This window comes from Neoarius graeffei, chromosome 9 (genome assembly GCF_027579695.1).
Source record: "Neoarius graeffei isolate fNeoGra1 chromosome 9, fNeoGra1.pri, whole genome shotgun sequence".
NCBI lineage: Eukaryota > Metazoa > Chordata > Actinopteri > Siluriformes > Ariidae > Neoarius > Neoarius graeffei.
In genome coordinates, this window is record NC_083577.1 from 85,036,677 (window position 1) to 85,058,509 (window position 21,833).

The 21,833-nt window shown below is 41.8% G+C and overlaps 1 protein-coding gene across 2 annotated transcripts in view; it reads left to right on the forward strand.

Annotated features, from left to right (window-relative positions):
* lrrc58b (leucine rich repeat containing 58b) overlaps nt 1-18,135 on the forward strand; it is a 53,007-nt gene extending 34,872 nt beyond the window's left edge. The window contains exons 2-4 of one of the 2 annotated variants that reach the window (XM_060930411.1): nt 6,757-6,885; nt 11,673-11,881; nt 13,461-18,135. In XM_060930411.1, the coding sequence (XP_060786394.1) occupies nt 6,757-6,885; nt 11,673-11,881; nt 13,461-13,654 (532 nt within the window). In that variant the 3' untranslated portion in view covers nt 13,655-18,135. Of the gene's footprint in view, nt 1-6,756; nt 6,886-11,603; nt 11,882-13,460 lie in introns of both variants that reach the window. The other variant, XM_060930409.1, reaches the window with a different exon arrangement.
* The last annotated feature ends 3,698 nt before the right edge of the window (nt 18,136-21,833 follow it).

The following is a 21,833-nucleotide window of genomic DNA, read 5'->3' on the forward strand; positions in this document are numbered from 1 at the left end:
TAGGACTATACAACAGTATTGATGAAAATATTGAAGAGGTGAACTCAAAACTTACCACGCTGATTTATGGGGGGGGGGTTCAGTGGGTAACACAGTTGACATAAGTTTCTCGGACGCACACAAAATTCTTCATTTAATTTATAATATAAAGCATTTTAGGCTTTTAAACACTTTTGTCATATTATAATAATTACCATGAATAAATATTTGTAAAAATTTTAAACAAAAACCTTTTTTTAAAATGTAAATATGAAGACCAAACCTGACATTTGGAAAATCGGACAGCATAAAAACACCAAATTCCAGTATTATATATGCATTTTTTCAGAGTAAAATGATGTAATTTGTTGACTTTTTGTATTATATAAAAGAGAAATGTGTGCTAATGTACAAAAGATCATTGGCTGAAGTTAATAGTTAGTGAAATTGACAAATACAGCACATGGACTTGAGATCTCATCTCATTATCTGTAGCCGCTTTATCCTGTTCTACAGGGTCGCAGGCGAGCTGGAGCCTATCCCAGCTGACTACGGGCGAAAGGCGGGGTACACCCTGGACAAGTCGCCAGGTCATCACAGGGCTGACACATAGACACAGACAACCATTCACACTCACATTCACACCTACGCTCAATTTAGAGTCACCAGTTAACCTAACCTGCATGTCTTTGGACTGTGGGGGAAACCAGAGCACCCGGAGGAAACCCACGCGGACACGGGGAGAACATGCAAACTCCGCACAGAAAGGCCCTCGCCGGCCACGGGGCTCAAACCCGGACCTTCTTGCTGTGAGGCAACAGCGCTAACCACTACACCACCGTGCCACCCGGACTTGAGATGTACCCCTAATTATAGAATGACTCTTGAACAGTTAGGATAGAAGAATTAAAAAAAAGACAAAAGTAGTTATATAAATAGAATAAAAATAAGAAGAATCTAAAATATACACATTTGTAAAGTGGGCATATTTAAAGAGTATGTGTGTGTGGGTTGTTGAGAAGCCCAAGCTGTACAGTGTGCCCCGGAACGTGCAAAAACGGGTCACGTGATAAAGATGAAGCAAAGTCATGCCGTGAATGTGTGAGATGAAGAAAATACGTGCAAATCATTACACACTGAGTTAATCTTAGTCATTGTGTGTGTGTGTGTGTGTGTGTGTGTGTGCGCACTACTTGGTATTCTGCTGCTGCTTCCTCTGTCTCCTGCAGCGCTGAAATAAAAAGGCTTGGCACGACGAGAGCTTTCCTTACAGCCATGGAGAATCAGGAGCGCGCACACACACACACACACACACACAGCTGAATGACGCATCTACAATGAAAATATTTCCTGTATCCTCGGAGATCCTTTATTTTGTTATTATACCACAGTGCTCATGAATTCTCAAATCTGATTGGTCAGAAAGCAGTGATTAATTTTCTATAACAGCAGCTCTGACAATAGTGTAGACTGTAAGAAAAATCATATACAATTTATTCGATCCACATTCACTGGATATGAGCAGTCATGCACTCTGGCTACTCTACTACTAGGATATCAGCTCATATACCGTGAATAGAGAAGAACAAAATGGCGGAGCGTGTTGCTGAGCCAACTGAAGACAAAATACAAACTCTACTTGAAAACAAGACCCTAAAAAAAAAGCAACAAAAGTATTTGATGGTAAGAACGTATCTTTTCTCAGTAATTATTATTAGTGTACTTGCAAAAGCACACTTTTTTTTAAATTATTATTATTATTATTATTGGCCCTATTGAAAATGAATGGCGTTTCGGGGAAAAAAGCTTTCACTCTCCGTCAAATTTTTTAACTGAGTGACCAAACTTCAAGAGACTTCATATGATGCCTCAGGGCAAGTCCCCACACATATCCATCCCCTCATCTGAGACCTGCACTCATCTTTTTCTTGGTTTTCACACATCCCTTTTTCCCTCCATAGGCTTCCATTGATTTTTGGCCCCATTCAAATGAATGGAGTGTTGGCGGTTGGCATGCTAGCGGTCGGCATGCTAGCTGTTCTGCTACAGCTCAGCAAGCACACTTTGCATTTTCTCTGCGGAAATGCAGTCTAGATTATTATTATTATTATTATTATTATTATTATTATCAAGGGCGGCACGGTGGTGTAGTGGTTAGTGCTGTCACCTCACAGCAAGAAGGTCCGGGTTCAAGCCCCGTGGCCGGCGAGGGCCTTTCTGTGCGGAGTTTGCATGTTCTCCCCGTGTCCGCGTGGGTTTCCTCCGGGTGCTCCGGTTTCCCCCACAGTCCAAAGACATGCAGGTTAGGTTAACTGGTGACTCTAAATTGAGCGTAGGTGTGAATGTGAGTGTGAATGGTTGTCTGTGTCTATGTGTCAGCCCTGTGATGACCTGGCGACTTGTCCAGGGTGTACCCCGCCTTTCGCCCGTAGTCAGCTGGGATAGGCTCCAGCTCGCCTGCGACCCTGTAGAACAGGATAAAGCGGCTACAGATGATGGATGGATGGATATTATCACATTTTTCACAAATTGCTCCTGTCATTTCGCCGGTTTGTTTACATTCTAAGCGGAAATGACTTTGTTGGACGTTTTGTATAAAGTTTTTATTTATTGAATTTGCAAAAAATAAAAAATGCTCAGTTTCTCAAAATCCAGTGAATGTGGATAGAATAAAGCAGTTATTCCACTCAATCTCGTTGTACATGGATAATAGACAACTCGGTGCTACGCGCCTCGTCGACTATCAGCTCATGTACGACTCGATTTCATGGAATAACTGTTAATTATAATTAAACTTGGTCTATATTTATCCATACTTTACTCTGTGCTTGAGCTGCTGCAGCACCTGGATTTCCCTTCATGGGCATCAATAAAGGAATATCTTAGATAGTGTCTGAGACAGTGGTGTGGGTGTGTGTGTGTGTGTGTGTCAGAGAGTGATGCATGACAAATCATTTTCCATCCATGTGGCCAGCACGTGAACATTATAGATTCCTCCAATAAACCTTATCGTAATGTCTCAGTGTCTTTCTCACACACACACACACACACACACACACACACACACACACCAGCTCTGGCTGGCTTCCAAATCTCTAAACTTTATAGCCCAACACTGATTCAGGAGACGCTTTACTTTTATCATCAGATGTTTCTCAACAGCATATCGGGACGTCTGTAATCTATTTTCCTGATTGATGGAGTAGGAATTGCTGAGTGCAGGTTTCTGACGATGTGGATGAAGTTAGTTTGATTCTCGACAGAGAGGTGACTATTAATATTTGTGACAGGCCCAGCTGTTTTGAGAGTCAGCTTTACTCACACACAAGATGTAGTAAATATGTTGTAAGCAGAAGAGAGGGCTCCAAAAAGCGGGAAATGGAGCTCCAAGATGGCTAAAATGCCCGTTTTCTCTGGTGTTGTTCGAAAGCTACTAACAAGCTCTTTGTTATAGGGCGGCATGTTGGTGTAGTGGTTAGCACTGTCGCCTCCCAGCAAGAAGGTTCTGGGTTCGAGCTCAGCGGCCGACGGGGGCCTTTCTGTGTGGAGTTTGCATGTTCTCCCCGTGTCTGGGTGGGTTTCCTCTGGGTGCTCCGGGTTCCCCCACAGTCCAAAGACATGCAGTTAGGATAACATGGGCACCTCCGGCCATGGCTGCCCCTTGAGCAAGACACCTAACCATCAACTGCTCCCGGGTGCTGTAGCACGGCTGCTCATTGCTCACGTGTGTGTTCACTGCATCAGATGGGTTAAATGCGGAGGAGGAATTTCACAAGTGTACATGTGATGAGTAAGAGAGGCAGCAAGGAAGGTGCTCGGGTGGTCATCAGGAAGGAAGACAAGGAGGACGTGGTGGTGGAACAAAGAAGTGCAGGAAATTATAAAAGAGAAGAGGCTAGCAAAGAAGAATTGGGACGAGGAAAGCAGGCGGTTATACAGAGAGACGAGGCAGAAGGCAAAAAGAGCGGTAGCGAAGACAAAAGCAGATGCATACCAGGAGTTGTACGAAAGACTGGAGACCAAAGGTGAGGGAGACCTGTACAGACTAGTGAGGCAGAGAAACAGGGAAGCGAGGGATGTACAGCAGGTAGGAGTGATGAAAGATGGAAATGGAAGTATGCTGACAGAGTGTATTAAGAAGGTGGAAAGAGTACTTTGAGGATTTATTAAATGAGGAGAATCCAAGAGAGAAAAGGTCAGATTCGTTGGAGACAGCAAATCAGGAAGCAGAGTTGGTTAGTAAGGATGAGGTGAGGGCAGCCATGAAAAGAATGAAGACTGGGAAAGCAGTCGGACCAGATGGCATCCCGATTGAGGCTTGGAGATGTTTGGGTGAGACGGCTGTGGAGTTCCTAACGAGGTTGAGAAAATGCCAACTAGTGTGCTAGTCCCAATATACAAGAATAAGGGAGATGTACAGAGCTGCAGTAATTACAGTGGGATAAAACTGATAAGCCACACCATGAGGTTATGGGAAAGGGTATTGGAGGCGAGATTGAGAAGAGAGGTAGCAATCTGTGAACAGCAGTACGGGTTTATGCCAAGGAAGAGCACGTCGGATGCAATTTTTGCTTTAAGAACGTTAATGGAGAAGTACAGGGAAGGCTAGAGAAAGCTACATTGTGTGTCTGTAGACCTGGAGAAGGCATACGATAGAGTGCCGAGAGACGAGTTATGGTATTGTATGAGAAAGAGTGGAGTGAATGAGAAGTATATTAGAGCGGTGCAAGACATGTATGAGAACAGTGAAACAGCAGTGAGGTGTGCAGTTGGAACGACTGAATGGTTCAAGGTGAAGGTGGGACTCCATCAAGGATCTGCTTTGAGTCCTTTCTTGTTTGCCAGAGTGATGGATAGCTTGACGGACGAAGTGAGGCAAGAGTCACCATGGAACATGATGTTTGCGGATGATATTGTGATATGTGGTGAAAGTAGAAAGGAGGTTGAGTTGGGTTTGGAGAGATGGAGGTATGCATTGGAATGAAGAGGAATGAAGGTGAGCAAAACAGAATACATGTGCATCAGTGAGAATGGGGATGAGAGTGCAGTGAAGATGCAAGGAGCAGACGTAAAGAAAGTTGATGAATTCAAGTACCTGGGGTCAACTGTGCAGGAAAATGGGGGCTCTGATAGTGAGGTGAGAAGGAGAGTGGAGGCAGGGTGGAGCAGTTGGAGAAGGATTTCAGGAGTCATTTGTGATCGGAAAGTCCCAGCAAAAGTGAAAGGTAAGATGTATAAGACAGTAGTAAGACCAGCTGTGATGTATGGATTGGAGACCGTACCCTTAACGAAGAGACAGGAGGCAAAATTGGAGGTGGCGGAGTTGAGGATGTTAAGGTTTGCGATGGGAGGTTGGACAGGATAAGGAACGAGCACATCAGAGGGACAGCACGTGGAGTTGGGTTATGTTATATTCCTTCGTATATAACATAACGTCTTTTCTTCTCGCTTTCTTTCCGTTACTGTAGTCGGTCTTTCACGTTTCATTCGCACACTCACGTCCTCCATTTTTCTCTCCTGTTTCAAATTTGTATCCCACAATGCCTTGCGCGAACGGGGAAAGCCCACCATGTGATGCATGACATAGTGTCTTGTATTGGGTCATGGTGAAGCAGGAAAAAATAGCAAAGAATTTAGGACCACGTGGAGATAAATTCATTAATTGTTCTATTTTAAACAAACTAATAAAATTAGAAGTCTGTGATTCGAATTCAGTAGCTTTTGGTCACTAAACAAAAATAATTGGGTGTCGGGAAAATTCTTTTCATGACCTACACTTGAAAAATCTGAAAGGCAGGACAGCTTTAATTTTTTTTTTCTTTCCATGAATGAGGTGTGTGTAGGGGTGTGTTTACTTTTGCTTCACATTGTGCGCCCTCTGGTGGCTGTATCTTGTATTGTATGTGTGATTTTGCATGAATCTTGGTTCTGTATGCTGTTAGTAATTGAAAGTTTTTAGAGTCAGGTGACGTTTTGGAAGCTGGTGTTCTGTAGGAGTGTGAGACAGCTGTCTCACCCCACACTTGTAGGCTTTACTCAGGCTCTGCAGTGGCAGAATGAAGTTTGGGTCAGCGCGCACACATGCACGTCCCTTTGGGCGCCGTTACACAGTGGGTCAGTCCATTAGAGGGACCCGCCCTGTTTCTTTTGCTGTGGGGGGAGGGGCAGTGATTGTGGAGACTCGGCTCATTGGCCTGTGCAGGAGAACGGGTCACTGATGTAGAAATGAATGGCTGTGTTCAGAGAGAGTAGAGAAAGCAGGAGAGGATGGGGTGTGTGTGTGAGAGATGTGTCGGACGTGGCAGTGATACGATGCTGGTCTGAAGTTTCGACCTCCTGAGGTCTGCTCAGTTAAACACACGAGTCCAATAGCAGCGTCCCTGAGGAATAGTCCGAGCTTTTACAGCTTCTCCACTTCCCTCATCACAGCCCAGAACTCGAGACTCCAGCTCGGGACTGGGTTCTTGAAGCACCGCGTTCGGTGATGGATTTGTAAAATAATCCTTGATGCGATTTATCCAGATCTCTTTTTTTTTTTTTTCCCCCTAGGGGAATCCAGACACTCGAAATGGAGATTATGTTGACAAATTGTTTATTGCAAATAAATATAAAGTTTAAAAAAAAGGGGGGGGGGTATTTGACTCCAGCAGTGTGCATCTTCTCCAAAGCTGAAAGACACACCAGAGTCACTTATAACAGTTTACAGTTCTGATCGTGTCGCTGATATTGTGTGTGTGTGTGTGTGTGTGTGTGTGTGTGTGTTTTCCTCTCCTGCAGTTTGGAGCTGCTGTATTTGGGTGGAAATATGATCTCGTCAATCCCAGTGGAGTTGGCCAACCTGCCTGTGCTCAGCTACCTGGCCCTGTGTGATAACCGCATCCAGAGCATCCCACCGCAGTTTACCAGGTACACACACACACACAGTTAACGTGGTTTTCTGTTCTCATGTTTGTTTTTCTTGCTGTCATTCATCCTCATCACTCATTTTGTTTCCAACACATTCGTTCTCTCTCGCTCTCTGTCTCTCTTTCTGGCTCTCGCTGTCCCCCCTCTCTCATTCTGTATCTCTTTTTCTGTCTATTTCAGCTTCTTTCTCACTCCATCCATCCATCCATCCATCCATCCATCCATCCATCGCTCAGTGTTTGACTTGTTCTGTTTCTCCCAATATCTCTCCTGCTGTCTCCCAGACTCTTGTCTGTTTCTGTCTCTCTCTCTGTCTCTCTCTCACTCTTTCTTTCTCGCTTTCTTTCTTTCTCTTAACTGTGCGTTAAAGGAACAGTCCACCGTACTTCCATAATGAAATATGCTCTTGCCTGAATTGAGACGAGCTGCTCCGTACCTCTCCGAGCTTTGCGCGACCTCCCAGTCAGTCAGACGCAGTCAGACGCGCTGTCACTCCTGTTAGCAATGTAGCTAGGCTCAGCATGGCCAATGGTATTTTTTGGGGCTGTAGTTAGATGCGACCAAACTCTTCCGCGTTTTTCCTGTTTACATAGGTTTATATGACCAGTGACATGAAACAAGTTCAGTTACACAAATTGAAACGTAGCGATTTTCTATGCTATGGAAAGTGCGCACTATAATCAGGGTCTCCACGGATCCTTAAAAAGTCTTAAAAAGTCTTATTTTTAATATGTGTTTTTTAAGGTCTTAAAAAGCATTATATTTCGCTATTTTTTGAGCTATGGTATTAAATTTCACATGGGAGGTATTAAATTTCATCCGGGTAGCTTACAGTAAATGAAAAAAAAAACATATGTCTGGATTTTTTTTCCGCGCTAACGTTATTTATTCAACCAGCGTCGTTTATCAAGATGCTGAACAAGTAGCACAAGAGCCGTTGTGTGTCTAGCACTAGTTCTAATAGCGCAGGAACCATGCCACTGGGGGCAGTGTGTTCTTTTATCCATGTAGTAGAACCATTGAGAGTAGAGCAGACGAGGAAGAAGTGGTTGAACTTGAACATGAACGCAGATGGGGAAGTGTAAGTTTAGTAACAAGTGGCTTGAGGAGCCAAAATACAAAAGTTGGCTAACAACAGCAACTTCAGAATATGAAGCGAGATGTAAGGTATGTCGGAAAGACATCAAGTTAACAACAATGGGCTGTAAAGCCCTTGACGCTCACTCGAAAGGGGAAAAGCACATGCGCTATGCTGCTAGTCGGGCAACAACAGTCCCCAGAGGCAGTTCAATCAGTAGTCAAACTTCCTTGTTTCCTCACTGTTTGTTCATGGCAGTACCCTACTATTAAAATATCAAGAAAGCAGTTAATGTTCTGTTTTGTTAACTGAAGATCAATTTGTTTCCTCACTGTTTATGTTTACAGCAGTACCCTACTATTAAAATATCGAGAAGGCAGCTAATGTTCTGTTTTGTAAACTGAAGATGCACATTTTTTATTTTAAAAAAAATGCTTTGAACTTAACCTAGAGTGTGCTCTGTTTTTTTTTTTTTTACTGTACGTATTTGTTCCGCGGTAGTGGTCTTACTTTTTATACTCAGTGGTCTTAAAATGGTCTTAAAAAGTATTATTTTTGCTGGTCAGAAATGTGCAGAGACCCTGTATAATGACAGGCGTACTAACACGGAGCTCAGATATCAATGCGCTGCCGAAGCGTGCAGAAGGTGTTAGTACGCCTGTCATTATAGTGCGGACTTTCCATAGCATAGAAAATCGCTACGTTTCAATTTGTGTAACTGAACTTGTTTCATATCACTGCTCATATAAACCTATGTAAACAGGAAAAACGCGGAAGGGTTTGGTCGCATCTAACTACAGCCCCAAAAAATACCATTGGCCATACTGAGCCTAGCTACATTGCTAACAGGAGTGACAGCGCGTCTGACTGCGTCTGACTGACTGGGAGGTCGCGCAAAGCTCGGAGAGGTACGGAGCAGCTCGTCTCAATTCAGATAAGAGCATATTTCATTATGGAAGTACGGTGGACTGTTCCTTTAAGGCGGGCAATAGTGCCACAGCACTAGATAATGTCTCAAGTGCAACATTACTTGGACTTGATATAGATAGTGAACTTTCGTTTCACGAACATATAGAAAATGTAAAAGAGTGGCCTCCCGTATTGCAATTCTAAGGAAAATAAGATCGTTTTTGCCATTAGCACAACGTAAACAATACTATAATGCCTTAATTCAACCAATCATTAATTATGGTAGTGCAGTATGGTCTGAGTGCGATAAAGAATGTCTAAATCGGATTCTTAAATTACAGAAGCGCGCTGCCAGAGTTATTCTTTTCGCAGAACCGCGAGCATCATCTGTGGAACTGTTTAATAGACTTGGATGGATTCCAGTACACGAACAGTTTAAGATAAACAAATGCGCTCTCGTTCATAAGCGGATTTATGGTAACGTTCCTACCTTTTTAAGAGAGCAACTTGTTCTAAATAGCTACGCCAACAAAAGACGCACGCGCCATGCTGATCTTAATCTACGCTGCCCAAAATACAGAAGGGAGACAGAAGGCGGGCGCACTTTTTCTGTTTCTGCTACCCGCCTTTGGAATACTCTCCCTCTCTCTACAAGGCGAATTGAACAGCTTATGCCCTTTAAGGAATCTCTCAGAGAGCGGGCGTTTTCTGAGCAGCGTCTTTTATATCATTTTGTAATATAATTTTATAATTTGTTTCTTATTTATATCTATTAATATGATTATTGTATTGTTTTTATTGTAATTTAGTGTACAACCCTGATTCCAAAAAAGTTGGGACAAAGTACAAATTGTAAATAAAAACGGAATGCAATCATTTACAAATCTCAAAAACTGATATTGTATTCACAATAGAACATAGACAACATATCAAATGTCGAAAGTGAGACATTTTGAAATTTCATGCTAAATATTGGCTCATTTGAAATTTCATGACAGAAACACATCTCAAAAAAGTTGGGACGGGGCAATAAGAGGCTGGAAAAGTTAAAGGTACAAAAAAGGAACAGCTGGAGGACCAAATTGCAACTCATTAGGTCAACTGGCAATAGGTCATTAACATGACTGGGTATAAAAAGAGCATCTTGGAGTGGCAGCGGCTCTCAGAAGTAAAGATGGGAAGAGGATCACCAATCCCTCTAATTCTGCGCCGACAAATAGTGGAGCAATATCAGAAAGGAGTTCGACAGTGTAAAATTGCAAAGAGTTTGAACATATCATCATCTACAGTGCATAATATCATCAAAAGATTCAGAGAATCTGGAAGAATCTCTGTGCGTAAGGGTCAAGGCTGGAAAACCGTACTGGGTGCCCGTGATCTTCGGGCCCTTAGACGGCACTGCATCACATACAGGCATGCTTCTGTATTGGAAATCACAAAATGGGCTCAGGAATATTTCCAGAGAACATTATCTGTGAACACAATTCACCGTGCCATCCGCCGTTGCCAGCTAAAACTCTATAGTTCAAAGAAGAAGCCGTATCTAAACATGATCCAGAAGCGCAGACGTCTTCTCTGGGCCAAGGCTCATTTAAAATGGACTGTGGCAAAGTGGAAAACTGTTCTGTGGTCAGACGAATCAAAATGTGAAGTTCTTTATGGAAATCAGGGACGCCGTGTCATTCGGACTAAAGAGGAGAAGGACGACCCAAGTTGTTATCAGTGCTCGGTTCAGAAGCCTGCATCTCTGATGGTATGGGGTTGCATTAGTGCGTGTGGCATGGGCAGCTTACACATCTGGAAAGACACCATCAATGCTGAAAGGTATATCCAGGTTCTAGAGCAACATATGCTCCCATCCAGACGACGTCTCTTTCAGGGAAGACCTTGCATTTTCCAACATGACAATGCCAAACCACATACTGCATCAATTACAGCATCATGGCTGCGTAGAAGAAGGGTCCGGGTACTGAACTGGCCAGCCTGCAGTCCAGATCTTTCACCCATAGAAAACATTTGGCGCATCATAAAACGGAAGATACGACAAAAAAGACCTAAGACAGTTGAGCAACTAGAATCCTACATTAGACAAGAATGGGTTAACATTCCTATCCCTAAACTTGAGCAACTTGTCTCCTCAGTCCCCAGACGTTTACAGACTGTTGTAAAGAGAAAAGGGGATGTCTCACAGTGGGAAACATGGCCTTGTCCCAACTTTTTTGAGATGTGTTGTCGTCATGAAATTTAAAATCACCTAATTTTTCTCTTTAAATGATACATTTTCTCAGTTTAAACATTTGATATGTCATCTATGTTCTATTCTGAATAAAATATGGAATTTTGAAACTTCCACATCATTGCATTCCGTTTTTATTTACAATTTGTACTTTGTCCCAACTTTTTTGGAATCGGGGTTGTAAATAGTTTTTATATTGTATACAGGTACATTTATTTTAGGGAGGGCCACAAGTTTATTAGCATTGCTATTTAGTGTTACCCTCATTATAAATAAAGTCTCTCTCTCTCTCTCTCTCTCTCTCTCTCTCTCACAATCTCATACAGTCTTCTGTCCTCTCTCACTCTGTCTTTCTTTCTCTCTCACACAATCTTCTGTCGGCCCGACATTATGCACGTACAGTACTGTTATTAACGAACCCATTTAGTATTGAATTGTTATAGTCGTGATGATGTTTGTAAAGATTTCCAATAAGACCCTCTCCCCCTCCCCCAGGCTGCACTCCCTGCGATCTCTCAGTCTCCATAATAACCTCCTGACCTATTTGCCGCGTGAAATCCTCAGCCTCGTGCAGCTCCAGGAGCTCAGTCTCCGTGGCAACCCGCTGGTCGTGCGCTTCATTAAGGACATGACCTACGACCCCCCGTCGCTGCTGGAGCTGGCAGGTCGCGCCGTTAAAACACGTAACCTGTGCTACTCGGAGCAGGACCTGCCCGCGGACCTCGTCACGTACCTGGACCTGGCCAGCAAGTGTCCCAACCCCAAGTGTGGAGGTGAGACACTGAGACAGGAGATGAGGAACAGTACCCGGCGTACGAACGGCAAAAAACAGTAAGCACACAGTTTCCATGGAAACACAGACGGAGAATGAATCAGTACAGCTGTCTGAGTAAAGTGCTGGAGCAGGTCTGGAGTTTGTCTGGAAACTGTCTGTGATTCTCCTTCTTTTAAATCCGGTGTGTGTTCTGGAACAGAGAGTCAGATGAGCACCTTTTTAATATTTATTTATTTATTTCCCCGTGGTTTACTGCAAGCAAGTGTCCCAGAAGGGTGTCAGCTTTTTGTTTTTCTTATAATTATTATTGCAGTTAATTAATGCTGTGCCCGCGCCGAAACCTAACCCTAACGTTAACCTCCTGAATGAAAAGGAAACGTTTCGGCTCATTCATTTATTTTATATATAATTTATTTATTTATTTTCAATTTTTGTTTAAGGGGGAAAAAAAAAGAAGAAAAAAAACCCACAACAGTAATTTCCTTGTGGGGACCATCCGAATGTCCCCACAAAGTCGAAATTGTCAGATTTTGCTCTCCTTGTGGGGACATTTGGTCCTCAGTAGTGTATAAAAACGTGTGTTTGTTTAAAATCAATAGCGGCTTTGTGCTCCGTTCGAATGAAGATCAACTCCCTGTGTATGGAATCAATTTTGTGCCAAAATGTTCATACAATACTTTTGAAATATCAAACAAAAACGACAAATCAAAATACAAAAAAAAAAGTCAATTTTTTTTAGACTGGCAAACAAATTATTCATGTAATCGTGCAAAATATCAGTCTATTACTCTTCAGAAACCTTTTATTTTTGTTCCGCGTCTTTCTCAGTTTTGTTTGCCGTAATTTATTTTGGTTGCGATTCCAGCTTTCTCGTTTGCGCTCCCTGACTTTTTGCTTGCGGTTTTGGCACAAACTTCCCATGTGGGCGGGCTGTCCAGGAATGCATTCCCATTGGCTAACTTGTGTTTGACTGACAGCTACGCTCAGCCATTCCCTACTCGGATTCTGGCGGACTGTTTGACGAGTGACCGATCCACTGATCCATTAATTCAACAAAGTGTAAATTCAATATCATAGTCGCCACTGAAGTCCACTCCATCCTTGTTTACCGTCAATGGATCGGTCACTCGTCAAACAGTCCGCCAGAATCCAAGTAGGAAATGGCTGAGCGTAGCTGTCAGTCAAACACAAGTTAGCCAATGGGAATGCATTCCTGGACAGCCCACCCACACGGGAAGTTTGTGCCAAAACTGCAAGCAAAAATTCAGGGAGCGCAAACGAGAAAGCTGGAATCGCAACCAAAATAAATTACGGCAAACAAAACCGAGAAAGACGCGGAACAAAAATAAAAGGTTTCTGAAGAGTAATAGACTGATATTTTGCACGATTACACAAATAATTTGTTTGCCAGTCTAAAAAATTGACTTTTTTTTTGTTTTTTTGTATTTTGATTTGTCGTTTTTGTTTGATATTTCAAAAGTATTGTATGAACATTTTGGCACAAAATTGATTCCGTACCTGTGAGGAGATTTCTCTCGAAGATGAATAAAAGTGCGTTTGTGTCGCTTCCTCTGCAGGTGTGTACTTCGACTCGTGCGTGCGCCACATCAAGTTTGTGGATTTTTGTGGGAAGTACCGGCTGCCCCTCATGCACTACCTGTGCTCCCCGGAGTGCACCTCTCCCTGCAGCTCCAACCCTCAGAGCGACGCAGACTCGGACGACGACCAGACCGTCCCGGCCGATCGGCTGCAGAGAGTACTGCTGGGATAGCGCGCGCGCACACACACACACACACACACACACAGTGTCTCTCTCCTGCTTCAAACTCACTGAGTTTTTTCTCCCCTCTGATTCAGTCTGTCAACTAAAGCCAAAACGCTTCTGGTTTGCGCTCCAGTCCACTCACCCTCACTTCAGTACTGTTCATATCAAACCCTGTGCCACAGATCCAGCTTCAGAGCCGTTACACTGAAACACCGACACATCCCTCTCTTCAGCCACAAGGTTTTCTTCACTCAACCTTTTCTGCTCCAGGTTGCCACTGTTATGTTTTTTTTTCCTCCTTTCTTTCTCTTGCTTTCATTTTCCGAAACCAAATTGATTATTTTTTCATTTACACGCCATCAGACACCTATTACACACATGACACGTTTTTTTTTTTCTTCCTTATATTGGTTGCAAGATATATAAATATAATTATTTTAGTAAGACCGAGCCTCATTTAGGCGGCACGGTGGTGTAGTGGTCAGCGCTGCCACCTCACAGCAAGAAGATCCGGGTTCGAGCCCCGTGGCCGGCGAAGGCCTTTCTGTGTGGAGTTTGCATGTTCTCCCCGTGTCCGCGTGGGTTTCCTCCGGGTGCTCCGGTTTCAGTCCAAAGACATGCAGGTTAGGTTAACTGGTGGCTCTAAATTGACCGTAGGTGTGAATGTGAGTGTGAATGGTTGTCTGTGTCTATGTGTCAGCCCTGTGATGACCTGGCGACTTGTCCAGGGTGTACCCCGCCTTTCGCCCGTAGTCAGCTGGGATAGGATCCAGCTTGCCTGCGACCCTGTAGAACAGGATAAAGTGGCTAGAGATAATGAGATGAGATGAGAGCCTCATTTATCAGCCTGGATACAAACCGATTTCTTGGTAAATCATTCTCACGAGACAAAAGAAATTTTGTCTTCATATCCTCCTCGTGCTTCTGTGGGTCTGTAAATCTCCGCATAAGAAGACCGACTCATGTAAACTACATCTCCGTCAACTTGAAATGAAGTGCATGGATTACTGCACTTTGGTATCCGGAACAATCTTTCGATTACGTTTACAGCGTTGAGCAGACGCCCTTCTCCACAGCGGTTCAGTTATAGAAGAGAATTGGCGTCCTGATTTAAAAACTCAGTCATCATACCGTCGAGAATATTTCTGGAAATCTAATAGATTTTTTTTGGGCATTAATTAATGAATGACAATCATTGAATATGACAAAAGGCATGACGGTATGTAAATGAAGGATGTGCCAGTCCGTTTGTGCGTAACTGTAAGCTGTAAGCAAGTGCCTCAGCTGATGGAAGATTTCGCGCTCACTTGTTTCATTATCGTTAAAGATTTAATATAAATACACAGGTGATTATAGAAAATCGTGCGCACTGATTGGTCGAGAAATTCAGACTATTCTTCAATAATCAACTCGAGCGACTCTGCAAACTGGTGGCCGATCAATTCGTCACCATACGTGAGGATTCCTGAACGCACTGACCTGGTCAGGAAAGAGTTAAAGAACTGTTGACAAAAACCTTCAGCCTTGATCTGAAGAATAGAACGATCAAGACGATCATCTGGAGCCGACTTGTCGTCCTTAAAGCGAGACGGCCGTTCGATTTCATAAAATCAGTGAAATTTAGTTCCGTCTGAAATGTGGTCATTGCGATATATCTGTAATATCTGACAAAATATCAGGCCATTCTGTGGCTGGGAAGTTATTTAATTTGAGGGGATTAAAGCAAATAATGTGCATGAAATCGCTCGCTTGGCGCAGTCAAGCAGACAGAGGAAGTCCGTGTGCGCATGCGCAGGTTTACCTTCTTCTTTTGGGTTTTACAGCAGCTGGCATCCACAGTGTTGCATTACTGCCATCTACAGGTTTCCCTTTGAGCGTGCACTGACAGTTCCATCATTCTGTCGCTAAACGAACAGCTGATCACACCGAGGTGCTCGCTGAGCGCCCATATTTATTAGTTCGGTCCTGCGTTTCCTTTCCTTCGTATATAACATAACGTCTTTTCTTCTCGCTTTCTTTCCGTTACTGTAGTCGGTCTTTCACGTTTCATTTGCACACCCACACACGTCCTCCATTTTTCTCTCCTGTTTCAAATTTGTATCCCACAATGCTTTGCGCGAACGGGGAAAGCCCACCATGTGATTTGATGCATGATGTAGTGTCTTGTATTGGGTCATGGTGAAGCAGGAAAAAATAAGAGAATTTAGGGCCACGTGGAGATAAATTCATTAATTGTTCTGTTTTAAAAAAACTAATAAAATTGGAAGTCTGTGATTCAAATTCAGTAGCTTTCGGTCACTAAACAAAAGTAACTGGGTGTCGGGGAAAATTCTTTTTATGACCTACAGTTGAAAAATCTGAAAGGCAGGACAGCTTTAAGGAAGGAGGATGTATGTAGGCTAGAAAGTTGTGAAATGTGGCGTTGGAGGAAAGTGATGAACATTTCTTTCGGCGAGAGGAGGTCCGTTATATCCATCGTCAGTTAGCCATACTCTGTGTCATGGGGATCTTCTCTCTGTAGTTGTAGAAGTGAGAACAAACAGGAGGAGGCCTCCAGGAAGACAACGGATAGGAATGTTAGACAGGATAAAGAAGGGCGGCCCCTGCGTATTCGTTAAGTGGTGTGCCATGGAGCGGGGACTATAGGGAAGGACCTGAGAATGCGAGGAAGAGAGAGGGGAAAAAGCACTCAAGATGCTGCGAAGTTTGATCTAAAACAATTCAAAGGTAAAGTGGAATTGTGATTGATTTTTTTATCGATTTCAGAACAAAGTATTTTATGTAACTGAAGTCTGCACCACACTGTTGTTACATTTACGTGCCGGTTTTGAAGTTTTGAAATATTTTTAATACAATTTTTTTAAATAATCACCTGTGTATTTATACTAAAACAGTTATCTGCCTCGGGCTCAGTGAATATTGGTGAATAACAACCTCGACTTCATCTTCGTCTCCGTTATTATTCACTGATTCACCTCGCCTTCGGTGAATAATTTGTTCAATATTATTGGCAGAGAAGTGAGTCAAAATAACTTCCACTTCTTCCGTTTAGCCTTATATGGAGTTTTGTGGGCGTCTCAAATGCAAATGAGCTGTGCCAGGAACACGCTTTGCACTTTACCAGTGATCATCGTCATGAACACATGCAGGAAGAAATTCAGCCTTTCGGAAACTTTTATAAATCCGGCAGAAGCGTTTTTAGTTGGTTCGGTTTGGTTTTTACACAAACCTTTCCGCACAACTCTCCGATAAATGAGGCTCAGTGTTCAAACTCGTGCCGTTCTTCATACCTTGTTGTAATTGTAGGCATGTCAGTCATGTGACACGCTCTGATTGGTGTCTTACACTACGTTCAGACTGCAACCTGAAACGACCCATATCCGATTTGTTGTGAAATCCGATTTTTTTGTTAGGCCGTTCACATTACCAATTATATGAGACTTGTATGCGATCTCCAATATGAACGGAAAATGACCCAAAAGTGTCCCGCATGCGCAAATTGACACGTAATAAGCACATCTACGTAATACGTAAACAAAAAAAAAGCGCACTCTTTAAGTTTGCAAGTAAAGCATGGAGATGAGGCGAGACCTGGCGATGTGGTTTTTGTGGCGGCGGCAGAACTCACACAATAATCTGATTAATGTGGGCAGCAGACTAATGAGACCGAAGGTGTCAAATTACTGGAAATTTCCAGAACAATCTTATAATCTCGTAATACAGGATGGTTTAAGTTATAAATCAGTTATAGAAACTGTTTTATTTAATCAGGCTAACAGATCAACATCCAGGTCCCTACCAAATCCACCATTAGCTTGATCAATTCTATAAAAGTCTATTTAAATTCTGAAAACTGTACAAATGTTGTTGTTTTCCACCAAAGAGGCGGGATTAGCCAACGCGGAATAGCGACGTTTGTCTCTTGTTGATGACGTGTAGGTCGCATGAATGCGACCTGTCCGGTCAGACTGCAGTCGCATGTGAAAATAACGGATATGCATCGGAATTAGGACCACATATCCAAGCGGCCTGGGTCGCGTGTGAAAAAAATCGGATCTGTGTCGTTCAGATTGTCAATAACAAATCGGATACAGGTCGCATATGGGCAAAAAAATCGGATATGGGTCGTTTCAGGGTGCAGTCTGAACGTAGTCGATGAAAAAATAATAATGATTATTTTAATTTCAGCACAAAACCATTCGCTGTATGTTTTTGCGATTTGAAACTTGCGTATGTACAAACGCTTTTGGATTACACTCCGGCTTGCGCACACACCGGAGTCAAGTCGGTCGAGGGTGAATATTTCCTTCATCTTAACAGCAGTGAGATCCGTTCCCTGTCGCTTTCTGTTTCAGACTGCAGGGTTTATTTGCTTTTTTTTTTTTCTGCTTGCTGATGTTTTCTTACACCGCTAGGGGCCACATGGTGCGAAAATTTATGACCCTGGCAATAAGGGTTCAGGATGAATCAGTGCTATTTTATGCCCCCCCCCCCCCCCCCCCCCCCCCCCCCGGACACCAGGATGACTAATTACTATGAATTAATCACGGGTGTTGGAGAAGGTTTTATTTAACTGTGTCTTTGTCCACAGTTATCGACACCCAGATGATTATTTATTTTTTTTAAAAAAACAGTATGGTATTAAGTTAACAAAACATAGTTTTGATTTAAAATGTGTTTTCCATAGACTTATATTTAGTACAAAATAGATTTTATATAAATATATGGGTGTCGGTGTTTACGTAAATGAGGAAGTAATTCTAATGTTTGTAAACAAATGAACTGATAATGTTTAACCTGCGTCAGAAAATCTTTCTGTTCCGCTTTCTAAGTATTTTCGTAGATCACATTTTGTTCATCATTCGTTGTTGTTGTTTGTATTAATTTCTAGTTTTGTCGTTTACCAATAAACGTCAACAGGAAATCAAGATTGTAACCGCATGACAATCCACGTCAAAGATCGCATGTCATTCCTCGAACCAAAATATAAAATGTCTACTGATATTGTAATATGTGATCGATATTTACAACAAACTGCAAAATATATATATTTTTATTTTCTGAATGGAATCGAAAAATCCGAATATTTCAAGCATGTAATTTTTAGATGCTCGGAATTTAATTCTGCTCTAATTCTATTTATTGCAATCGGATTCCAAATCCTCTATAAACATTCCATTCTGTTATGAATCAGAAAAAAAATTATTATAAATCACAGCACTTTTTAAATTTTTTTTTTAAAGCACTTCATCTACTTCAACGATGTGACACAAAGATGGATCCATAACAGTTGTAAATGTCCCTTGATCCCACAGGGTGTCGATAATGGTGGACACCGGTGAACGCGATCACTATTATCGACACCTCACGTGACTCTCAAACGCGCGTTTAGATACAAAATGGCGGCTGTCAAACGAAAGAGTAAGAAACAAAGTAGGTTTTGAAAAGGAGATCATGAAATATCGGCGAATTTGATGAGTAAAAACACGTCCATGATCTTTCCACCGTGCTCACCTGCGATGATGACGTCTGGGTTTTCCGAAAAATTGCTGATTTAAAAAAAACTCCAGCTCCGGTAACGAGCTGCGTCATCCGACGACAAGATCAACGTGCGAGGCGGGTCTTCCGGTTGATTAATCAACCAATGATATCTGCTGGACCTGAAACTCACGTTTTGTAAAATTTTTTTGTTTTTTATTGGTCAATCTGAAAAGGTGTCGATAATTATGGACTGTTGATGATTGCTCTGGTGATATTATCTTGCTGCATGATGGAGAGAGACATCTTGGAATAAGTTGGTTACAATCTAGAACTAGTTTTAATAATCTGTGTTGGTGTCTTGTATATTCAAGATATTTTAACTTGTATCATTTTTTTTGCAGTGTAGTAATACATCCCTACTTTAGTGTTTTTGTTCATTATTATTATATTTTTAATTTTTTTTTTTTTATCCTAGGTTGTACTTTAAACCAGGGTGCCATAAATTGTTTGCTCTTACTGCTCTGTGAGAGTCTCTGTAGTCGGTGATGATCGTTTGTATAACAAACAAACCTTTAGATTTTTGAATCTAACAGTTAGACTGTGAATTTTTTAAAAATACTATTTGAAGTAAAGTTTATAATATTGTGATTATTATTATTTATTATTATTATTAATATTGATTTGGTACAATGATGTATTATTTACATATTGTTATTGGTAATATCAGTGTGTGAGAGAGAGAGAAAACAGGAAATTGTACCCTGTGGCCTTGTACTTACTTCTCTGAGGCCTTTAACAGCTTACGATTGCAGACATCTTTTCATTTCTGTCCCTTTTCGTGCCTTAGCTGTCTTGTAAAATAGCGGTTCCATCCCTTTTACACACTAAACCTGTTTATTAACTCAGGAGAGACCAGACCAGGGGAAGACGTCGGTTTCTGAGGTCGGCATTACCAGACAGTAATCTAAGGGCTGAGATTCTCATCATAGTATTATAATCACATGACTGATATTCAAAGAGAAACTTCTTTAATAATTTTAAACTGTGATTATTTTCACTGTTTAGTGTATTTGCAGGCCCAAAAGCCCGGATGAGTCATTTTGATTTTCATTTCAGTGATAAACATTTCAATACACGAGACACAAATAGGTTAAAGGACACGTTTTTATTCATATTTAAAATATATGTAATATATTTAATGAGTGTTTGTTTGTTTGTTTGTTTGTTTTTCTTCCAATTTGCTCATCATGTACTACTCCGTAGTCAGTCTCGGACATTATGCCTTCTGTTAAATGGATATTTTTAAAAGTCAAGACTGAATGTAGCACCTTACATTTTGATTCATTAAAGATAACATTTGAGCTCTTTGTTTTGTTTGTTTTTATTTAACAGGTGATGATTAAAAACTTATGCAACCGAGTGTGATTTAAATCTGGAACTGTTGAACTGGCTGCGTTGCGTTTGTATCGTGTCGCCCTGTTCTCACTGGCTCTGCATCGTCTATTTTATGATAAGGCACCGTTCATCATCACAACACTTCCCTCTAATTTCTCGAGGAGGAATGCACTTTGTCACCTAAAAAAGTAAAAGCATAATAAAGTGTTTTATTTCAACAAAAATCTGTTAATTTGTTCCTTTTTTTTTTTTTTTCCTTGTTTGTTTCCCTTCAGGAGAATCTGAATCTAAGTCATCTAATTACTTTACCAGTTTCTGACCAGACGTGACCCAAAATGTCTTACAATCTTGTGCAAATTTTGAAAAATAAGCTGAGACGCTGTTTCTACAATAAACACACACAGTACATTTATATAAAAGTGACTTCATTAAAATGGATAGCTTTAATATCGAGATTGGGACAAAGTACAAATTGTAAATAAAAACGGAATGCAATAATTTACAAATCTCAAAAACTGATATTGTATTCACAATAGAACATAGACAACATATCAAATGTCGAAAGTGAGACATTTTGAAATTTCATGACAGCAACACATCTCAGAAAAGTTGGGACAGGGTCAATAAGAGGCTGGAAAAGTTAAAGGTACAAAAAAGGAACAGCCGGAGGACCAAATTGCAACTCATTAGGTCAACTGGCAATAGGTCATTAACATGACTGGGTATAAAAAGAGCATCTTGGAGTGGCAGCGGCTCTCAGAAGTAAAGATGGGAAGAGGATCACCAATCCCCCTAATTCTGCGCCGACAAATAGTGGAGCAATATCAGAAAGGAGTTCAACAGTGTAAAATTGCAAAGAGTTTGAACATATCATCATCTACAGTGCATAATATCATCAAAAGATTCAGAGAATCTGGAAGAATCTCTGTGCGTAAGGGTCAAGGCCGGAAAACCATACTGGGTGCCCGTGATCTTCGGGCCCTTAGACGGCACTGCATCACATACAGGCATGCTTCTGTATTGGAAATCACAAAATGGGCTCAGGAATATTTCCAGAGAACATTATCTGTGAACACAATTCACCGTGCCATCCGCCGTTGCCAGCTAAAACTCTATAGTTCAAAGAAGAAGCCGTATCTAAACACGATCCAGAAGCGCAGACGTCTTCTCTGGGCCAAGGCTCATTTAAAATGGACTGCGGCAAAGTGTAAAACTGTTCTGTGGTCAGACGAATCAAAATTTGAAGTTCTTTATGGAAATCAGGGACGCCGTGTCATTCGGACTAAAAAGGAGAAGGACGACCCAAGTT